Consider the following 22902-nt stretch of genomic DNA (forward strand, 5'->3'; position numbering starts at 1 on the left):
TGTCTTCTACAACCTATCCCATTACATCCTAGAGCAGTGTTTGAACTTCTCTTGCTTATTGAGAAGGTGTGACATTGCATAATACCCTGATGGAGGAGCAAAGGCAGTAAAGAGAGTGTGGGGTGAGGTGCACAAGCTCAGGACCCTCACTGTCAGGTTCAACTGTAACTGCACTGCTGGTAAAAGTGTAATCTGAGGCAATTTATTTAATCTTCTGTGCCTCAGTTCCCTTATCTATAAAATTGAGATGATAGATTATCTCCTTCAAGATAATCTATCCTTCTATCCTTATACTATAAGGAATGAATAATATAAAACATTCAAAACAATGCCTACCTAATAAGCATAAAAAAAGGTACTGGACATCATTATCACTAGGAAAAAACAAATTAAAACTATAATGATATACCACTATACATCTACCGGAATGTCTCAAGTTACAAAGTCTGAAAATACCACCTGTAGACAAAAGGTGTAGAGCAACTGGAATTCTCATCACTGCTGCTGGAAGTGAACATTCACTTTGGAAAACTACTAGCACCTTCTAAAAAACTTAAAATACACCTACTCTATGACCCCCCCCCCCAATTCATTCCTATGTATATATCAAAAAGAAATAACAAAACACAAACACATAAAGTCTTTTACAAGAATACTGATAGCAGTTTTATTCATAACCCAAAACTAGAAATTCAAATGTCCATCAGCAGGAAAAAATGATAAATTTTGGTATATTCATAAATGGCATACTACTCAGAAAAGAGGAAGCAAACTACATAACACAAAACATAAATGAGCCTTTAAAACATTATGCTGAGCAAAATAAGTCAGGTGCAAAAGAGTATATGCTATATGATCCCATTAGAATGAAGGTCAGGAACAGGCAAAACTAGTCTATGGTGACATCAATATAGTGGTTGTCTTGTGAGAGGGGAGTATTGCCTGGAAAAGGGCAAAACAACTTTCTGGGGTGATGAAAATATTGTATATCTTGATCGGATTTGTAGCAGAGCTGAAAAAAATTTATCAAGCTGTATACTTTTTTTTTTACTCTATAAATTACACCCAATAAAATACTCAGCATGAAAAGATTTTTTCCTCCAATTAAAATGTTTTTTCAGTTTTTAAAAAATGTTAAAAAAAAAGTAGCTGACAGGTAAGTATGCAAAGTCTTCCACTATTATCAGTTCAAGCTGGCTAATCTGTTAGAGTGGATAGGAAATAATCATGATCAAATGTGACTGAGGAAAAACTGAAACAAAACAAACAGTCTCTCAAAGAAGGGGAAGAAAACAATTACATCCACTCTCTCTGCTGAATTGAAAATTCCCTGTAAAGTGCATGGATTACTATCTAGTTTGGACCTCTTTGATATTGCCTCTTGCATATTGCTCTTAGAGAAGTTTAGGGATTTTATCTGTTTTTTTAAAAACATTTACTTTTCCCAGGACAACCAATTAAATGCTTTTAAATATTATTCAGGTTTTTCTATTGACTTTTAAATTATACATGAACTTTCCCTTTTAGGCCCATACTGAATACTATATAGATAATATGTATATATATATATATGTTTATATATATGTATATGTTTTTATATACATACAAACATAGGTTTTCTATTTTTTAATATGATCTTGAATTTAATTGTGTGGTGATGACTAAGGTTCACTCATGGTGGGGATAAAATAAACATGGACTATTATCTTCAACCTATGTTTGTGATCCTGCACTTAAAACTTTAACGACATGTTAATGTCAGCAGCTAGAGGTAAACTTAACTGTAACTGTGGAAGGTGGGATGCCTTTCGAATACCACTTTGAAGTGTTTTCAGTGGATCAGGTAAAATAAGGTAAAAGCTAAGTCAGGTTTGGAGGGATATGTGTACATGTGTAGGTGTGCCCCCAGCATTCCTATACTAGGAAATTATTTGACGATTATACAGTTAGCAATACTCACCTTAGTCACTTGATTCTCAAGACATTCCATGAAACAACCAGAACCTGCTATGCATTTTCTACATTTCCAACAACGGAGAATACTTATTTCTTCTTGATTATGATTTTTAGTTATCAATTCTTTACTTCTCTTCATCTGTGGGAAAATTAATGCATTTTTAGAATGTTAAACAGTGTCAGATTAAACTTGATTTTCTAAACCCTTTGAACACAGCATTAGCTACATGAGGACCAGAAGGAAGAGAATTATCATTTATTGAGGTACCTACTAGTCTTAGGCTAGGGGTGCTCTATAAACTATATCCAGGATTAATTCTGATAATGATGCATTATATTAGTGACTACCAGCTTCTTTTATTTTTGCAGAACATTTTGTCTATTTCTTTCCATCTGTTCTCACTAAGAGTGGTAAAAGGTAAGAACAGTTAAATAAGTTACTCCAGTAACTTTAAAACTCATAACAAAGAACTATAAATATTCTTACAAATAGGATGTTTTGAATAGCCACAGCATTAAATTTTAAATATAACAGGATTTACTGAGTTGTAGTTAATTCTGTGAAAATTAGAAGTAATTACTTCACACAGGTCAGAATGGCCATCATTCTTGAGAAAAGGGAACCCTCTTGCACTGTTGGTGGGAATGTAAATTGATACAACCACTATGGAGAACAGTATGGAAGTTCCTTAAGAAACTAAAAATAGAACTACCATATGACCCAGCAATCCTCCTACTGGTCATATACCCAGAGAAGACCATAATTCAAAAAGACATATGCACCCCAATGTTCATTGCAGTACTATTCACAATAGGCAGGACATGGAAGCAACCTAAATGTCCATCAACAGAGGAATGGATAAGGAAGATGTGTACATATGCACAACGGAATATTACTCAGCCATTAAAAGAAATGAAATCTGGTCATTTGTAGAGACGTGGATGGACCTAGAGACTGTCATACAGAGTAAAGTAAGTCAGAAAGAGAAAAACAAATGTCATTTACTAACGCATATATGTGGAATCTAAAAAAATGGTATAGATGATCTTATCTGCAAAGCAGAAATACAGACACAGACGTAGAGAACAAACGTATGGACACCAAGGGGTAAAGGGGGGTGGGATGAACTGGGAGATGGGGATTGACATATATACACTATTGATACTATGAATAAAATAGATAACTAATGAGAACCTACTGTATAGCACAGGGAACTCTACTCAATGCTCTGCGATGACCTAAATGGGAAGGAAATCCAAAAAGGAGGGGATATATGTATACGTATAGCTGACTCGCTTTGCTGTACAGTAGAAACTAACACAACATTGTAAAGCAACTGTACTCCAAAAAAAAAAAAATTACTTCAAATTAATGGGAAAAATCCTGTATTCTAAATGCATTAATTTCTCTTGTATATTGTATTCAGTGGAACAGTTAACTATACTACATCTTGTGCTATGTGCAAAGACTTAGATAATAACCCTACCATTTTTTTAGTCTATTTTAATACTTGAGATTTTATGTCAGTATTGTGATTCAGACCAATTTGGGAAAACAGTTTCATACTAATAAGGATTCCAAAATAGGTGCAGTGTATTTAATAACCTGTCTGGTAACTACTCATTATAAAGAAATGAGTTATACTACTCATTATAAAGTTATACTACTCATTATAAAGAAAAGAAATGTTAATTATGTCCACAAGGGCCTGCCTAGCTCCCTGGCCACATTCCCTCATTTGCTAGATCTTTAATATTTCATTTATTCAACAAACATTTACTGAGAGCTAACCATATGCCCCACAATGAGTCAAACTCTGGGGGCACAAAGATGAGTAAAACTTATTTTCTGTCACAGACCTCACTATGCTATAGATCAACAGTTTCCTACCCTAGCTCATTAGAATAACTTGAGAAGCTTTACAAAATAGTGAAGCCTAGGCCAGGCCCCACTCTTAGAAATTTTGACTTATTCTGAAATGGGGAGGGAGTTAGGAATGGGTACTTTTTATTAAAAAGTTCCCCAGGTGATTCTGGTCAGGGTGAGGACAGGCTGTGTTAATACACAAACAATTAACTAAGATGTAACAGCTTAAGGGACAAGAGAGGGAACATAGATGGACTTTAACCAAATTTAAAGGAAGGATTTGAAGAATTCTGCCTGGAAGAGCACAGCATGCCCCTCTTGCAACCTATCTAGCTCTGTCTGACCTTCAGGTGCTAGGCAGCAGTTCAGTCTCCACTGACATCTTCAGAACCCATCCTTAGGCCAGTTGCCACTCTACTTAAGCTTTGTCCTCAATGATCATCAATAATATCTTAATTTGCAGGTGTCCTGACCTCCCCTTGCTTTCATCATTGTTGATGCTCCCCTCCTTAGCTTCATTAGCACTCCTTTCATCTCTCAGTAGTCTTCCTAACACCTTCTATCCTCATCTCCCTTTTAAACACCAATGGTTCTCAACCGGGAATGGGGATTGCAGGGAGCGATAACATCGGAATCAACAAAGGAGAAATTCCATATCCGCCTATGTTCTCCCCTTCCCTGAGATCCATACACACCTCCCCACTTCTCCCCTCCCCTCAGGGTTGTTCCACGCCCTCTTGGAGTGCAAGCATGTAGTTAGAAAAAGCCCTATTGGTGATTCTAATAAGTTTTCACTGAGAATTATACTCTGTGTGACAACTCTTTTATGGCAATGATTTTTAAATCTATACATCTAGTTTGATCTTATTCCAAAGCTCTAAGACCAATATTTTCAAATTCCGAATGTCAAATGCTATCTCTACATGAATCTCCTTTAGGGCCTTTGTAGTGGATGTTCGCTCTGTCTACCCTGCACGGTAGCCACTTGTTAGATGTGTTATTAAGCGCTCAAAATGTGGCTAATCTGAACTGAGATGCACAGTAAGGGTAAAATATACACTGAATTTTGAATACTGTGTAGAAAAAAAGAATGTTAAATATCTTAATAGTTTTCATATTTATTTCATGTTGAAATCAAATTTTTAATATACTGAGTTAAATAAAATATAATTGTAAAAATTAATTTCACGTTTCCTTTTACTTTTTGAATGTGGCTACTGTAAATTTTTAAATTACATATCTGGCTTGTATTATACTCCTACTGGAGAGCACCTGTCTAGACCTCCTCGCCCCAGGTCTCTGTATGGTTGGCTCTCTTCTCATCATTCAGAGGTCAGCTCACATTCATGTCCTCATAGGTATGGTATAAGAAGCACCTGGGGAGTTTATTTAAACGTATGTCACAGGGCCACAGTCCCAGGAATTCTAATGCAATGTTCCTAGGGTGGGATTCTGCATATTTAACAAGCAACTAGGTGATTCTGTAACAGGTGATCTGAAGATCACACTCTGAGGGACAGAATACAATCTAAGCTGCATTTGCAACAACATGGATAAACCTGGAGAGTATTAAGCTTAAGTGTGGAGAGGGAAAAGGAGAGGGGCAAGATAGGGGTATGGGATTAAGAGCTATGAACCACTATGTATAAAATAGATAAGCAACAAGGATATGTTGTACAGCACAGGGAAATATGGCCATTATTTTGTAATAACTTTAAATAAAGTATAATCTGTAAAAATACTGAATCACTATGTTGTACACCTGAAACTAATATAACATTGTAAATCAACTATACTTTAATTAAAAAAACATACAGTCTAAGCTTTTTAAGATGTTAAAAAAAGGTCCTTTAGGTAGCACAAGGGATTCTTGCGATGGAACTGTTCTGTATCTGATTGTGGTGTTGCTCACATGAATCTACACATGTGATAAAATCGCATATAACTAAATACACACACACATGAGTACATGTAACTGGTGAAATCTGAATAAAGTAGATTGTTTGAAGGGTATACAGGATTGCTCCATGAATCTGTAATTCACAATTCACAACTGAATCTACAACTATTTCAAAGTAAAAAGTTAAAAAAAAACTTTTACCGCATACATTAAAAACTCAATATTTTAAAAAGTCATATTTTTTACCAATTAACTGTCCTGACATACTTGTATAATCCTCTATATTTTTTCACTATATTTTTAGCTGCATGTTTTGATTGCCTCTTCATATGACAACTTTGCAATGTCTTCTATGAAGAGAATAAAAAGATCATTTAGTCTTTCCTGTTTAATAAACAAAAAGGCCCTATACACTTTTAAAATCCAACTCCTAACTAGCTCTCAAGTCTTGGTGTCCCCTCCATGAACACTCCACACCAATACTATGCAGATCTTTGTGCATTTCCCTAAAAATACCTTTTTCTGTTTTCCCACTTTCAAATTTGCTGTTCTCTCTTCCTGTAATATCACTTCCTTTTCCTTTGACTTATTTAAGAAATACTTTTCATCCTCTAAGGCCGGGCTCAAAATTTTCTTTTACAGATGCTCCCCAGAAAACTACACTTCCTCCCTCTTCTGTGTTCCCATGGAACTTTGCATGTACCTCTACAGTAGCACTAGTCAAGTTGTATTACACTTATATGTGTGTATGTGTCCTATTAATTTAATGGTGAGGTCCTAAAAAGCACCATGTTCTATTAAAACCTGCATTTTTACAATCAAATATTGTACCTGGCACCAAAATGACAGTCAACAAGTGTTCGCTGAAATCAAATCAACGAGATCTGGCAGCTCAACTTACAAAAATTCTTTTTCCCATACCAATTATTAAGTATGCCTGCCTAACCAGTGGGGTAAAGCAAATAGAAGTCTTTTAGAGCAAGGGATGTGAGGAGCTCAAGGGAAGAAACAAAGCTGTGTTTATACATATCTGAACTTGAAAGGAGAACTGGAGACTACACTACAGTGACATATTTATAGGACATCTTAGGTGGCTTCTTTCAGAGAATTTATGCTAAAAGAAGACGTCAAACATGGTAAATGAACCTATTAACAAAATGGTAGTCTTTGAACTGATTTGAATACAGCCTGGTTGTCGGACGCTAACTCAAATCCATCCTTAACTCCAGTTCCCTAGACACTAGTATGGGTTCTAGAAAAGAAGAAGCTGTATAAGTAAACAACTAAAAATCCTGTTTTTTGTTGGAGTCTAAACAATTTTGAGCAGATACACCAAATGGCTTTAACACTCTGAGGACCTGGGGGCAGCAACTAGAGAACTATCAAAGCAAACAGAGGAGTGACCTTGGGAAACAGTAAAACAACATGAAAATGAACTTACTGCTGAACACATATGAATGTCTCACAATGCTCAGAAATACTTGGAAGGACTCTGCAGAGAGTGCTGGGTTCTGAGCCAACAAATGCAAATAACAAACTATAAAATTCTGGTATTACTGTTCATATGACTGTGGTGCAACTTACAGACTGATAAGGTCTAAGAAATTCAGGTAGTCTTCCACTTTTCTTCCAAATCCTGTTCCTCATCTCTTACTCCAGTTCTCATCAGATCAGATACGTGCGTTTTTCTAAAAGGGGGTGCTTCCTTGGGCCCTAGTTCTTCCCACCTATGTCACAGTCTTTGTTATGGTAACTTTCTTGGCTCCTGCCAAAGCCTGGTCTCTCGGACCAAGCTAGCTGCTAATACCTGCTTGATTTTCTCCATATTGCCTGCTCATAGATTTCCTCTTGCCATACTTCACTACTTATCCTGATATTCCTGTCACTTTCTAGTATTTCCTTAACACAGCTGTTATATGTAAAGTAACGCTTGGCTGAGTTATGCATACCTCTCAAATACTGACCTATTTCATTACAAAATATCAAAAAAGTCACATTTGTTAACATTACCACCAACCTCAGCCAAAACTTCTTTAATTATCGGGCAGTAGTTAAGCTCATAGCAGTGGACACAAGTTTTTCAAAGTGCTAATTTTTGTTTAAAATTCAAATTTTATCACTTGCAACAAATACCACCAAATATCCATGTCTGAATAACCATAGTTTGTCATTCAAGTAAAAATGGTGTGCTGTGGAAAGGTGGATAGTTCAGCTCTCAACTAAAACAGCTGAACAAGGGCTTTTCTTCAAGACTACCCACCATCAGCATTCAGTGTACTACAGAAGTGCTTTATGCATTCTTCCCATTTTTTTTCACATGGAATATTAAAAATATGTACTGAAGAGCAAAGATTTAATAAAATCAATACTATTTACTGCTTCAATAAACAGGTTTTTTAAATAAATTTATATTTATTTATTTTTGGCTGCGTTGGGTCTTCGTTGCTGCGTGCGGGCTTTCTCTAGTTGCGGCGAGGGCTACCCTTGGTTGTGGTGTGCGGGCTTCTCATTGCAGTGGCTTCTCTTGTTGTGGAGCACAGGCTCTAGGCTTGCGGGCTCTAGAGAGCAGGCTCAGTAGTTGTGGCACATGGGCTTAGTTGGTCTGCGGCATGTGGGATCTTCCCGGACCAGGGCTTGAACCCGTGGCCCCTGCATTGGCAGGCAGATTCTTAACCACTGTGTCACCAGGGAAGCCCAGGGTTTTTTTTTTAACTGCATGTGTATGGCAGTAAAGAGTAAAATGGCTACTAATACTGTTTGTCACCACTGCCTTGATTCTGCTAAAGGACCAGAAGTTTTACTCTCTATTGCTTTTCCATGATTAATGAAAATGTTAACAGAGTAGAAAAGGCAAATAACATCTTAGTATTACCAAGAATAGTTTGACCTGATTCTCTGTGGTCCACCAGGGGGTGTGGCCCACATTTTGAGAACTGCTATTTCAGTTCAGCAAAACAGCTGTCCCAAAAATGTTGTCTATGAAAATCTTATTTTCCACCAATATCTTTTAAAATATCTAAGAAGGATAGGTGGGTTCCCATGGAGAAATATATTTATAACAAAATTTATAACAATTTATGAAATTTTCTATAAAGTCAACTACTGGAATTATAATCTACACAAAGACGTTTCATTCCTTCATCTGTCTTTTGCTACTTACAACTTTTCTATGGTAAAAATCAGCATTTGGCACAGGTCAAATTCTACACAGCTGGGTCTCCAAGGTTTGCTCACTTTCTTTTTATTCATGGATTTAAACTTGAGATGAAGTGGACACAATATAAATTACTAAAATTTATCTAAAATTAGAAAATAAGAATAAACCAAGAAAACTTTAAAAATTGAAATAGACCTCAAATATCTTCTCCAAAACTCATAAAAAATAGGGGGGTGGTCCAGGCAAAAATGATCTAACTGGCAAATTTTACCAATTCTTTAAGAAATGGATAATCTTTGTAATTTATATAATTGTGGTGGTCAGAAAATATAAAAGGAAGATGAGCTCTGCAAATAAAACATAACCTTGACACACTAACTAGACAAGGAGATATAAAACTACACAAAGAGAGTATAAGTAAATTACATACCAATCTATTTATGAACACAGATGATAAAATCCTAAATAAAATATTAGTCATGGAATCCATCAGTGATGTAAAAGAATACTACATTTTAGCCAAACAAGATTATTTTCAGGAATTCAAGGATGATTCAAAATGAAAAAAAAAAAGGCCTATTCAATATATTTTACAAACTGTAAGATTAAAAGGAAGAAAACACAGGACCACCTCAAAAGATGCAAAATAAAACTTTTGGTAAAGTTCAACATTTAGTCATGATAAAAAGACAGCAATACTTAGCATCCTAGAAACAGAAGGAAATTTCATTAACCTGATAAAGAAAGGGCTTACTGAAAACCTTAGCAATTATAATACCTGATGGTAAAACTTTAAAAGCATTCCATGAAAATTAGGAAGAAAACAGAGACAATGATGCTATTTTTCATATTATTCAGCTTTAGAACACAACAGAAGAAAAGTAAATAAGAGGTATAAGGATTGGGAAGATTTAGTAAGTGAAAAAGAAATTAAGTGCCTGTGACACCATTTCTCTTTTTTGGGCTGCAGATGTTTCCACCTTCTTAGAACTACATTGCTCATTTCTAACGTACTATTAGTTTCTCAGTCTGGGCACTCATTATATAGGTGTGCTCACTTCGTGAAAATTCATCAAGCTGTATGCTTGTGATATGTTTATTTTTCTATATGTATCTTATTTCATCAACATAACCCATGATTGCCTCTGTTTGAGAAGAGTGCATAAAGAATTCTCAACATAAAGCAATGTCTACAGTAACAATTTTCATCATCTGGTCCTGGTTACACTGTAACTGTTCATGATACATGGAAGTCGAGGAATTCCATCAACAGAAGGAATCAGAGATGTATTTTCCTACCTCTGCTTATAGGGGGATTACTTATCCACCACCAAGGAAAAAATGGAGAATGGGGAAGACGTAGGAATGTGTCCCTGCTGCTCTCTCATTATAAAAGTGACATATGTCAAAGATCAGCTTACATGTGGATAAACGGTCCCAGCTCCTTTCATGACCAAAGAATTGGTTAAATGCTAAAGAAGAGTTTGGAATCCAAATCCTACACAATTGGAAATGGGTCAAGATACAAAAATCCAATGTAAAGATCTCTCACATAGGGACAACACTTTTGTATTTTTGTATTTCATGCAAAGAATTTGAATGTGAAGTATTCCAACTTTTCTACCGTAACAGTAAAGGAAGAAAATTTTAAGCTAGTATTTTCCAGCAGCTTTATCATCTTTACATATCAATATCTAATTATTTGGGCAGAGAGAGGGAAGAATGAATAGTTAAAACATAGGAGAATTTTAGGGCTGTGGAACTATAATATAGTGGTGGGTACATGACATTATACATTTGTTAAAACCTATAGAACTATACACAGAGTGAACCCTAATGTAAACTATGGACTTTAGTTAAAAATAATACATCAACATTCAATCATCAACTGTAAAAAGTATATCACACTAACACAAGAGGTTAATAATAGAAAAAACTGTACAGGGGAGAGGGAGTATATGAGAGCTTTCTATACTTTCTGTGCAATATTCTTGTAAAGCTAAAACTGCTCTAAAAGTGTCTTAATTAAAAAATATAATTATTTTGACATATAATAGCATTATCTACTCAAAGTTATTAATATTCATTAACAAATGGGAATGTATACTTTTGTTTATTTAAATGATTGAAAATAGTTTTTCCTTTGAAATCTGACATTAACATTGGTTTTCCAAATGTAAGAAAAACTTCTACCTTGTCAGTATGATACCTGTATTAGTTTACTTGGGCTGCCATAACACAATACCACAGACAGGGTAGCTTAAACAATAGAAATTTATCAGTTTTGAGATTGGAAATCTGAGATCAGGGTGACAGAAATTTTGGGTTCTAGTAAGGGCTTTCTTTCTAGCTTGCAGACAGCCACCTTCTTGCTATGTCCTCACATGGCCTTTCCTCTGTGCATGTGCACTTCTGGTGTCTCTTCCTCTTCTTATAAGGACAACAGTCCTACTAGATTAGGGCCCCGCCCTTATGAGCTCATTTAACCTTAAAGGTCCTATCTCCAAATACCATCATATTGGGGGTAAGGACTTCAATATATGGATTTGGGAGGGAGACAATTCAGTCTATAACATTCCTCCCTCTTGTCCCCAAAATTCATGTCCTTCTCACATGCAAAATATATTCACCCTATCCTAACAGTCTCAAAAGTCTTAACCCATTCCAGAATCTACTCCAAGTCCAAAGTATCATCTAAATCAAGTGTGGCTGAGACTTGAGGTATGATTCATCCTGAGGCAAAATTCCTCTAAGCTGTGAACCTGTGAAAACAGAAAAATTATGTACTTCCAAAATAAAATGGTCGGACAGGCATGGGATAGACATTCGCATTCTAAAAGGGAGAAATCAGAAAAAAGAAAGGAAGGGGTGACAGGTCCCAAGCAAGTCCAAAACCTAGGCAGGCAAACTACATTAGACTTAAGGCTCAACAATAACTCTCTTTGGTTCAATGCTTTGCCTGCTGGGGCCCACTATGGTGGTGGCTTTGTCTTCTGCCCACTGGAATGGGTGGCCTCAAGCCCTTGGCCATGGGAGGCAGCTTTGCCCTTGAGGCCATGTAGAGGGACATGGTCTGCTGAAACTGAGGGTGACTCCACTTTGAAACTCAGGAGGAGACAACTTTACCCTCTGGACCTGTGTGCTCCGGGCCTATGCAGGCAGTGGCAGTCCTGCTGATCTCTGAATTATCTTCAGGGTCATTTTTCCCTTTTCTTGAAGGATAAAACATATCTGCAGCCAATTCAGTCTAGAACAGTACCTATAAAACCCAAGCCAGTCTTCTCAATTTTGACATTATTAGAAAGCCCATGTTTTATTGTATGTCTTTCCTTTTATAGAATTCATAGAATAAAATCCTGTGAAAAATACTGAGTTCAAAATTTCTCAAAAGGTAAAAATCATGCTAGTGAACAAGAAAGAAAAATCAAAGGTGAAATGGCCAAAGAATCTGGAGCTCCCTTAACAATTACCTATATATTTCTTAAAAATTGGAACAAGGTATAAACAAAAAGCCAACAGAGGTAAAACTGATAAAAGTGTGGAAGGAGCAATGCATACCAAGTTAGAAAATAAAACACTAAACTGAATTAGCCAATTTGGACCATTTCAAGGCAAATAATATTTCTAAATTTTAGGTTTGTTTGTTTGTTTTTAAGGAAAAGCTAATGAAAATGCACTACAGATAAAGGCTGCTGTCAACCGTGACTCTCAATACCACGTTACTACACCTAAATAATGAAGCATCTATATCTCTATGTCTGCTGAAGATTGGTTTGAAAGTAGGAGGTCTATGGATACATATGTCAATGGGAGCACATTCAGTGCTGATGAGATGGGATTCCTCTTTAATGTGCAAACAAACTAGACATGAGCTCTTACAAAGGAATGATGCCATGGAGAAAAATACAGACTGTCAGTCTTGGTCTGTTGCAATGATGATAGTAGTAAACAGAACTATTTGAGGAAATTTGAGTATTTTCTTTATATATACACCTTTCCTGTATATATAACGTTAACAAAAATACACTGATGTCTGGCAGGATTTTGGAGAGAATGACTATTAAAATCAGAGAGAAAATTACTTGCAGAAAAGGAATATTCTATTACTGATTGAGAAATCCTGCCCATACCCCCTGGGGCCTTATATTAAAGATGTGTATATACTTGTCTTTGCTTAAAAGCACCACGTTGCATTTGTAGCCATGAGACTGAGGCACAATTTGTCACCTAAAGGTTGTAAACTGGAAGTGCTTGGTAGATTATGTCTCCATGAAATAAGAAGCAGTATTTCTTTTGTAATATAAAGAAATGTTCCCAGTGTAAAAGAAATCTTATTGTTATGTAGGACACAGTAACCTCAGAAGTCATCCACAAATGTTTTGCAGAAGTGGGCTTTGAAACCAATGATTGTTCACATAAACAGAACATCATATGTAATAACTCTGTTGGGAATAAGCTGCACAGATATTGGTTATTTTGTAAAATTGATACCATGTCAGCTCCCCCTGCTGATGTTGAATCTTCTTGATGTGTGTTGTGAACACAGAAGAACTGGAATAAAATGTGCTCAACTCCAAGCAGATACAGAAAAGAAGCATTAATAACACAGCAATCAATGGTCTGTGAAAAATTGCAAAAATATAAATAACTGAGTTTTCAAAGCAGCAGTCACTACACTTGTTTGTAAACTGTTTAAGAGCACATCAGGACCCGAAAATTAATCTTACATTAGGCAGAAATTAAAACAGGGTTTTACAGATATAACTAGAGTCCTGTGGAATTTATATGCCTTACGTGGTTCAATAGATATTTTTAGAACATGTATTATTTAGTGAAAGCTGGCTTGTAATTCAGGATCCCTCTTACATTAGCTTTCAATCTTTGTCAAGGGTATCAGATACTTTACAGGTACAAATAGGAGACTGGATCAGGTGATTTCTAAACTGTCAATTCTATAATTCTAGACTTGATAGCTTCAGTGACTAAAATGGGAATTGAAGCCTCCAATTTATTAACTCTACAACTGTCTAAATCACAAATTACAGAGAGACACCTCAATTTTCTTCAATAACTGTTGGTTTACATACTTCAGGGTTGAACATGATAAAGTCAACTTCAACAACTTTAACTGTTGTTGGTTCTGCATACACTTTAGTGTTCACATCGAGAGACAGTTTTCTTGGAAAGCACCCAACTTTTGTTGACAAAGAATTATTCAGTAGTTCAAACTACCTTATCACCGTCTGGTCACCTCTACCCACCCTCCCTTTTCTTCCCTTCTACCTCCCCTGGGCTTGCTGAACTCTTAGGCATAATACAATGCATATTCCACCTTAAGGAGAAAAGGTAATATAAATTTGATGCTGTAGTAGCTACCAAGTTCTTTTACACTCTCACATAGCTTCTTAAACTACACACTACACTTGAAGTTGAACACCATCTCTTTATTCTTTTAAATTTCTCCTTTCCCCTCTTCTTTCTCACAAACATACCTCAGACACTCAGTCTTGAATGCTCACTGCAGTCTTTGAATCCAAGTGACACCTTTAAGAATTGTAAAAATATCATTGAAGAAATGTAGATACTTTGTAAATTCTGTATTTTGATTAATTTTGCTCATTTAAACTGCTGCCACTCTGGTAAAAGAAGGAATGCACTCTAAAAATGGATGAAAGTAATAGTATGTAGCACCCAAATATTCACTTATTTCTCACATGCTACTTCCTTAGGAAGAAAATATATGAAAAGGTAGAAATTACATACAGAATTAATAGAGTTATGAGGAAAGCTAAAATATACTTTCAAAATGGTGTGTGTCTATTTGTTCTCATATGTAAATCTTAGAAATCACCATATGATGAGTCTACAAAGTTTTGTTCCAAGCAATAGGTATAGTCATATTTGGAGATTTTTGAGCAGACTAGGATACATCTGAACATATTTTTTAAAAACTGCCAAAATATTTCTGATTGACCAAGAAGAGGCAGTAGCATGAAGAAAATAAAACCAGGTGATTTTTTTAAATTAATTTTAACTTGCGTTTTGAGGTTACAAATATTCACTCATTCAGTGAATATTTGCTGAGAACCTACTGTTTTGTCAGGGAACACACATACAAAAAATAAAAATAAAAATAAAACATGTACTGTGAACGCATATGAGAGGGTAAGAGGGGTTCTAAGCCAGTTGGGAGAGAGAGAGAGAGTAGGCAAAATTGTCAGGGTTCTCAGAGGAAAGTATCTAATTAAAGAATTGATCCTGAGGTCAACTGCAGCCTTGTTTCCCCAGGTGCTTCTCAGGCTGATTTCTTAGAATGGAAAATAAGAGCTAAAACATATTTACTTTACATAAAATATATTAATATGATATGAAGCATGGTCTTAACTGAAAGCTGATAATAAGTAAGTTGTGGAACTCACCATGCTTTTATTGGATGGATATATTCTTTTTGATGGGTCAAGTATCAATAATCAAAAAAGGATTCAAATGAGAAATTGGTAACAAAAATAAGCACACTGGCTTCAAAACCCTTTTTTCTCCTGGGCAAAGGTGTAGTTACACAGAGATGCTTTTTGCTGGATACAGAGGCAGCTATACTAGGTTACCACAAAAGATTGCTAGATAATGGAGACAAAAAAGTAGTAGGTATCTCCTAGCAGATAAAGCACTGACCTGGAAGCTAAGAAACTTGGCTTGTTTATTTTACTTATTTATCCCATCATCTTCCCCACAAAAGGGTTTAAAGCTCTTGGCACTTTCATTGTTTGCTTCTGTCTTTCCTGAACAGCCTTTATCTTTGAATAGTTCACCTGTTACCTAAACCTCTGTCTAGTACTCATGTCACTACACCACCAGGTATTATACTAATGCGTACGTTTGTTTCTTCCTCTAAGTTGTAAGTACCCAAAGAAAGGGCATAAGCAGTATCTCAAATCTTCATAGCCCTTTATGATACCACATGATGCTTTTTACATGCCTATATATGTTGTTGATATGAATTGGAGGCAACTAATTTTCTCACTCTGGGCACTGAAAGGAAATTCTAACAGATCACATATAACCCACATTCTTCATTTCACATAAATTCACCTATGAGCCAATTCTATGACTAATTTCATTATACTGCATTACATGGGGAAAAGTCCAATTTAGAGACTAAAATATAATTAACATTTTCATATGATTCTAGATGAATCAATAGCTTGTCCTAATATACAAGGTGCTTCCAAAAGATTATGCCCCTGTACTACTAAACTCTTACTTACTCATAATTACTTAAGGTTAGAAAAGAAAAATTGGATAAAGTAGCACTTTTTTTTAAGCCACTTAGTTTCTGGTATTTTTTTCATTTACATTATGGTTTATTACAGGATAGTGAATATAGTTCCCTGTGGGATACAGTAGGACCTTGTTGTTTATCTATTTTATGTATAGTAGTTTAAAGTAGCACTTTTTAAATGGCTTACTAGATTTAGTTTTAAATAAGATTCTGAGTATAAAGCGGAAATGTGGTTATGAAACTATCAATTTAACTCTCCTACTAGATAAACTCCCTTATAATGGAAAAATGTTGCTACAGTAATCCAGCCAAAAGATAAGGCCCAGATTGGGGTGATAGCAGTGGTAGTGGTAAATAATGGTCAAATTCTGGATATACACTGAAGGTAGAACAAACAGGATTTCCAGACAGACTGAATATGCGGTCTAAGAGAAAGAGGAATCAAGGATGGCTCCAAATCTTTGGGCATGAGCAACTGTAAGGATGGAACTGCCATCAACTGATATGGGGACAGATGCAGGTGGAACAGAAAGGGCAGATCAGGAGTTCAGTTTTGGATGTATTAAGTTTGAGATGTCTATTTAACTTTCACAAAGAACTGTTAAGTGTAAGCTGGATTCAAGAATCTGGAGTTCTGAAGGGTGTCTGAGCAGGAGCTTTAAATGTGGGCAGGTTCTCTAAAGCCATGAAAATGGATGAGATCTATAAGGTTGTAAGTATGGATAGAGAAGAGAACAAAATCCTGAGCCCCCGGGCTCATATAAATTTTCTGGGGATCTAAACTTCCTCTCAGTTATGTCTATTAACTTTCACTCATTTCCCCCTGAGTTTTGTAATTTTGGAGTATGAATTCATCTTTACCATGAGACAACTATGGGACCTTGTTTGAGGACCTGCCCCTCCAGGAAGAACAGTTTCACACTGTATCTGCCAGATGCTTGAGGAACATCACCAGCAGAGGAATAGCTTTTAGGTAAGTTTCTCAGTTTGGGGCTCCTTGGCTCACCCTGTTAGTATTCAATATAAATCCAAGTACTAAAATCTGAAGTTAAGGATTCTCAGGTGATTTGAAGGATGTCAGAATTAAAAATGAATAAATATAGGAAAAGAATCTACAGACTATTTCGGGGTGAACAAGTTGGTGAGGAAAAATTCTTCAGTTTAAAGGTATCATGCTAATAAATGTAGGATGATTAATACAATCACCATTTACAACCCCTAATGAAATGATGGATTTAAGGGAAAGAAATCAATGGATACTAAAAACATTTGGAAAAAAGGATGATGGAGCATTTTATAATGTATGTGTAAGGCTGTTACCACCTGAACTCAAAGATCAATCTTAACATCACACGAAAACAGGACAACTATACTGGTTTGCTAGGGTTACCATAACAAAATACAACCGACTGGATGGCTTTAACAACAGACTTTTTTTTTTTTCCACAGTCTGGAGACTAGAAGTCTAAGATCAAGGGGCCATCAGGGTTGGTTTCTTCTGAGCCTCTCTCCTTGGATGTTAGATGGCTGCCTTCTCATGTGTCCTCACATGATCTTTCTTCTGTAGGCACACACCCTGGTGTCTCTTTGCAAGTCCAAATTTCCCCTACTTATAAAGACACTAGCCAGATTGGATTGAGTCCACCCAAACAGCCTCATTCCAACATAATCACCCTTTAAAGGCCTTATCTCCAAATACAGTCACAGCCTGAGGTACCTACTGGGAATTAGCTCTTCAGTATATGAATTTGGGGGGATACAATTCACGTTATAACAACAACCAAACATCTTGTGCCTCCTGATGTAATGCAGCTGAAAATACTGAGCACCATCTCTAAAGTATTCTTAAAATAATAATAATAACCTGAACTGAATCAAACCTCTAAATCTAAGAACCACTTTATTTACTACATGAATAGAGGAATGTTCCAATGACACCGTGAGGCTACAACTAGCCAAATACAACTTGGTTTTTTCAAAAAATAAATTAATTTTAAAAGAGGAAGGAGAAACTTAAGAGATTTAAGATGTCTAACAAATGCAATGTGTAGACCTTGTTTGAATCTTGATTCAAACAAATCAACTGTAAAAAAATATTTTTGAGACAACCAGAGAAAATTATACATGAACTAGGTATTAGATGATATTAAAGAACTGTTCATTTTGTTGGACATAATATATAAAACTGTTGCTGTTTTTTAAAGGTCCTTAGGCTAGAGATAAATATTCTAATTTTGAGTATTTACAGGCAAAATTGTATAATGTAGAAACAAATTTTATATAATGCAGAAAAAAGAAACAAGAATGGAAGAATAATAATAACTATTAAAGCTGGTTGATGGATACATGATGATTCATTATGCCATTCCTCTATTTTTGTGTATGTCTGAAATTTTTCATAAAAAGTTTCTTTTTATAAAAACTGAACAAACAGAATTTTCAGATGAGACTTTTCTCTACCATCTACTCAGAGACTAAGCCAATACAGACTTCCTCGTAATCTCTGTGTCCGTGGATGCCGTTTTTTTTTAATCTACTGTTTTACTGAAAATGTTACCCTTCCCAAGTCCTGGCTTTACTCAGGGGTCTCAGTTCCCAACTGCCTGCCTTATGTGTACCCAAGGCCTTGGCCTCCTGTATAACTATGAGTATATTAGTGAGCCTAGCAACCTCACTCTAACACTAAGGGTAGTTTTTATGTCATGTGTCTGTTGCCAAGCTCTCTCCACCTTTCTTCTTCTTTTTAGCTCCTGGGCTTTCTTTTACTTTGTTACAAGCTCATCTATGCATTTATGTAGTATATATCAAATATCTGTAGAGAAGTTCTAGTATTTGTAGCATAGGTTTTCAGGTTATCATAACCAGAAGACTCCCCTCTGTTAACCACTGCAAGAAAAACTTCTAATTCCAGTTATTTGGCAATGTCACTCAGAGTTATGGTCATGTTCCTTAGGATTTGTTCTGAAAACATCAGAATTCTGAAGGGAAGGGGCAAAGGGAGAAAGGGGGATTAAAGTGGACTGAGGACAAAAGATACCTTGCCAGCTTTTTCAAAAAGGTAGAATGGGACAGAATCTCTCTAACAGGCCAAGGAAGAAATATGTGAAGAGGAAAATATTTCACCCCATATGCTCTATAAACAATAAGCAAATGTGTGACCTCAAAAATTCTAGACCAAGGGCTTCCCTGGTGGCGCAGTGGTTGAGAGTCCGCCTGCCAATGCAGGGGTACGTGGGTTTGTGCCCCGGACCGGCAAGATCCCACATGCCGCGGATAGGCTGGGCCCGTGAGCCATGGCCGCTGAGCCTGTGCGTCCGGAGCCTGTGCTCCGCAACGGGAGAGGCCACAACAGTGAGAGGCCTGTGTACCGCAAAAAAAAAAATAAATAAATAAAAATTCTAGGCCAAAAATTATGGTTCTAATCACCAAGGCTTTACTTTTTGAAAATCTGAAGCATTTTATCTTCCACACTGAAGGCAGAGCCCTTGTTGAAAACACATAACAGATCATTACTTTCCTGCACCCTTCAGGGGCTTCCCAGTGCTCTGCTGACCAGGCTGCTGTCTGTCCTCAGTCCCAGTCTGCTCTACAGGCCCGCAGTCCAGACTTCTTTCCATTCACTCCACTCCACTGGCTCACTCCCCCTGCTCCTACCCCTGGATCCCTGGAAAGTTTGCCCCTGGCCTCCAGGGAATAGAGCCATATCCTTCAAGTCTCAGCTTAAATGCCTCTCCCTGGAGAAGAAAGGGGAGTGGGTCTTCCTTGACCTATTTTTTCCCCCAATGACCTTTCCAATTCTCCTTCAGAACATTCATCATGCTTTTAATTACTTGTTCCATGTCTGTCTTTCTTGCTGAGTTGCAAACTCCTTAACAGTTTATAACAGTGCTAGCACAGTGTTGGGCATTAATCAGTTGAATGAATGAGTGAATAAGTAAGCAAGCATAAGCAAGACATTCTTATGCATTCAAAAAAAGGCATTCTTTCCTTACTCTGCTTAAAGTCAGGATACAACTTATTGGCATCACCAGGGTAAATTTAGCAAACACCACCAAAGGAAGCTGGTCTCAGCCTTTTAATGATGTTATAGAGACTGAATTTTAGAAGCTCCATTTTAGAATATGATCTGAGCTTCATGACATCTTATGTGGTTTGATGACTATATGTCACTGGATGTGTTCAAATTATTTATAATCCTCTTTATGAAGCTATCCATCAGAAAATAGTACTTTTCTCTTTTTAATTAGCAATGGGACAGAAAGTAGTATACTCTCCATATTTTTTAAACTAAAATCTCTACATATAAAACATGAATTCAAGGGGTTGGAATTATTTTACATACTACTACTATTTTTGAAGACAGTGATTACTAAATGGCATTAGCTCCTTTAATCATCAGGACATTCCTGTGAAGTAGGGATTGTTAACTCCGTTTTATAAATGAGGAAACTGAGGCTTAGAGAAGTAAAGTAACTTCCCAAACTATCTCCATCATTTTATAAGGAGGAAGTTCCTATTTCTAGAATCTTGAGATTTCTAAGGACAAGAGCAGTGAGGTTGACTGACGTCCTTACAGAGAGTTCAAAGTTGGGAAGGGGGAAAGTGCTCTCTATTAAGTCATTTACTGGAACAGAGAAGGCAACAAACATCATTGGCTGCCCTTCCTCTATCTGCTGGCATTTTAGGTGACTACACTAAGAAAAGCAGAAGGTAAGGCATAGAAGCAGTAACTAGCTCTAAGCTTCAAGATCTATATTGTCGTGATCAGCTTTTGGGTGACATCAGAAATACACTTCTTTAGCCATTCTAAAAATAAATCAGGGCTCAATAAGTTAACAAGAGTCCACAAAAAATGCACACACTCCTATCTAACCATATGAATTTTAGTGCATTTTACTTTTAACATTTGCTTTGCCTTTGCTTACTCCCCGCTTTTTTGGAATTACAGAATCTACATCATGATATACCCAATTTGCTATCATTTATTCTCCTGTTCTTATAAGTTTACCACTGTCTGGCAGCAAATGTTTCTGCAGACAGCTATTCTAAATAGTCCTTCAGCATGGATCTCCATGGAATTCAGTGATACTTAGATGGTGTGCTAAGATGAAGATTTGGTTTATAATCCTGAAACAGCCATGCTGCACCAGTTGTTTCTTCTGTCTTCCCATTCAGTGAGGTCCTTAGATGTTTCTGCCTTCTTTAAATGTTTCCAGATTTGACAAATTAATTTGTGCTCATTGATACAATGGAATATTATATAGCAATGAAAGTTGATAAACTAAAGCTACATGTATGTAGAAAAAATTCTGCCTGCCTCTAGGTTTTTAGAGGCTCCTGAAATAGGCAGGGTTTAGCCTGCCTTCTTTAAATGTTTCCAGACATCTAAGGCACTTAACCTATCCTACATTCTGAACAGCTATTCTGACTCTCAGTAAATCCAATATCCTCAGTTTCACAACAAAACTTTTAACGGTGATTAGTAAGATCCCCTAACAAAATTGATTTAATTAGTGAAATTTCTTTCTTTAAAGTTCAATTTTTTGAGAATAACATTATTTAAGAAAGTAGTCATTGCACTTTACCCTTCACACAAAATCTTATAAGGAACCTCAAAAGATCAACGTGATAAAAACAATGAGGGGGTTAAATATTTCACTGTTTGCAGAACCCCTGAACACAAATTGAGCACTAGGGATATAAAATACCATATTCATGTGACTAATATATATCAAGTCTGAAATTTATGTCACATTCTAATTCCTTTCAATAATAAATCTTCCTTTGTCCCACAGTATTTCAGAGGTTTCATTTTAGATTGCTTTATTACTTTTTCTTTCTATACATTTCAATCATGGGGGGGGATCAACTGAGACTTAGTGTTAAACAGACAAGGTGAGGAAATTACCCATGGTCACTTTTCTGCCCACCTGCTCAGATCTACGGTGGCAGAGCTTGCTGATACACAAAGCACTCAGTCCAGTTTCCCTAACAGGCCTTCACCACCTGGTCCTCTGTTCTCTACTCTGTTCTTCACAAGGGGCATCTTGCACTATCTTTTATTGCCTGTTTCTCTGGGAGAGGAACTGGCGTGACCCGTGATGCTGCTATGTATTATTACCAGGGTTCTGTGTGTCTCAGGTCTCCAGATGCTCTGCAGCACCCACCACAAACGCCTTACATTCTGCCTAGTGGCTTCTTGGAATTTGCTGGGAACCCAGAAAGTGAATTGCCTGAATTTATCAGGCAGTCTGTATCAAGAGGTGAGGGTGGAATAGGGATTTGCAGGTGCTGATGTAGAGAAATTCCCTTCAATCGAGGACAATCTGCTTCTTAATTAAGGTTACTTCCCCCCAGCTTTAGTGTTTTAGGAGTTTTTTGCTTTTTATTTGCGGTGAGTTTCCATTTTATTCTACATTTTCATAGGAGCTTTAAGAAAAATGAGAAAAAGCTACATTGGAAGCTACTATTTAGATGCTGTTTTTGAACTGGGAAACTTTTTTACACAAATTGTTAAGGATTAATAATTTTATGTATATTCCAGTGATAAACTGTGGCATGTTTATTTCTTCATTTATTTATTTATACTCTATCTAGAAGGAATTTATGAACGTAAGGAAGAGAGCTGCAAACCTTAGAAAGACCAAGGTTATGATGACATGTTGAGTCATAAAACTGTTTCAAAACACAGAGCAAAATACTGAAAATTTTTAAATACTGATATCTTTTAAAACTTCAGTATA

The 22902-nt window shown here is 36.4% G+C and overlaps 1 protein-coding gene across 5 annotated transcripts in view; it reads right to left on the reverse strand.

Annotated features, from left to right (window-relative positions):
• RNF180 (ring finger protein 180) overlaps positions 1-22902 on the reverse strand; it is a 281709-nt gene that overhangs the window by 250596 nt on the left and 8211 nt on the right. For 4 of the 5 annotated variants that reach the window (XR_007476417.1, XM_049707919.1, XM_049707918.1 and 1 more), the window contains exon 2: positions 1961-2095. The exons of the other annotated variant lie outside the window; for it this stretch is intronic. Coding sequence is in view for 3 of the 4 variants with exons in the window: in XM_049707919.1 (XP_049563876.1) it covers positions 1961-2095 (135 nt within the window). In the remaining variant the exon portion in view is untranslated. The remainder of the gene's footprint in view (positions 1-1960; positions 2096-22902) is intronic. 5 annotated transcript variants of the gene reach the window in all.

The sequence above is a fragment of the Orcinus orca genome, chromosome 3, assembly GCF_937001465.1.
Source record: "Orcinus orca chromosome 3, mOrcOrc1.1, whole genome shotgun sequence".
NCBI lineage: Eukaryota > Metazoa > Chordata > Mammalia > Artiodactyla > Delphinidae > Orcinus > Orcinus orca.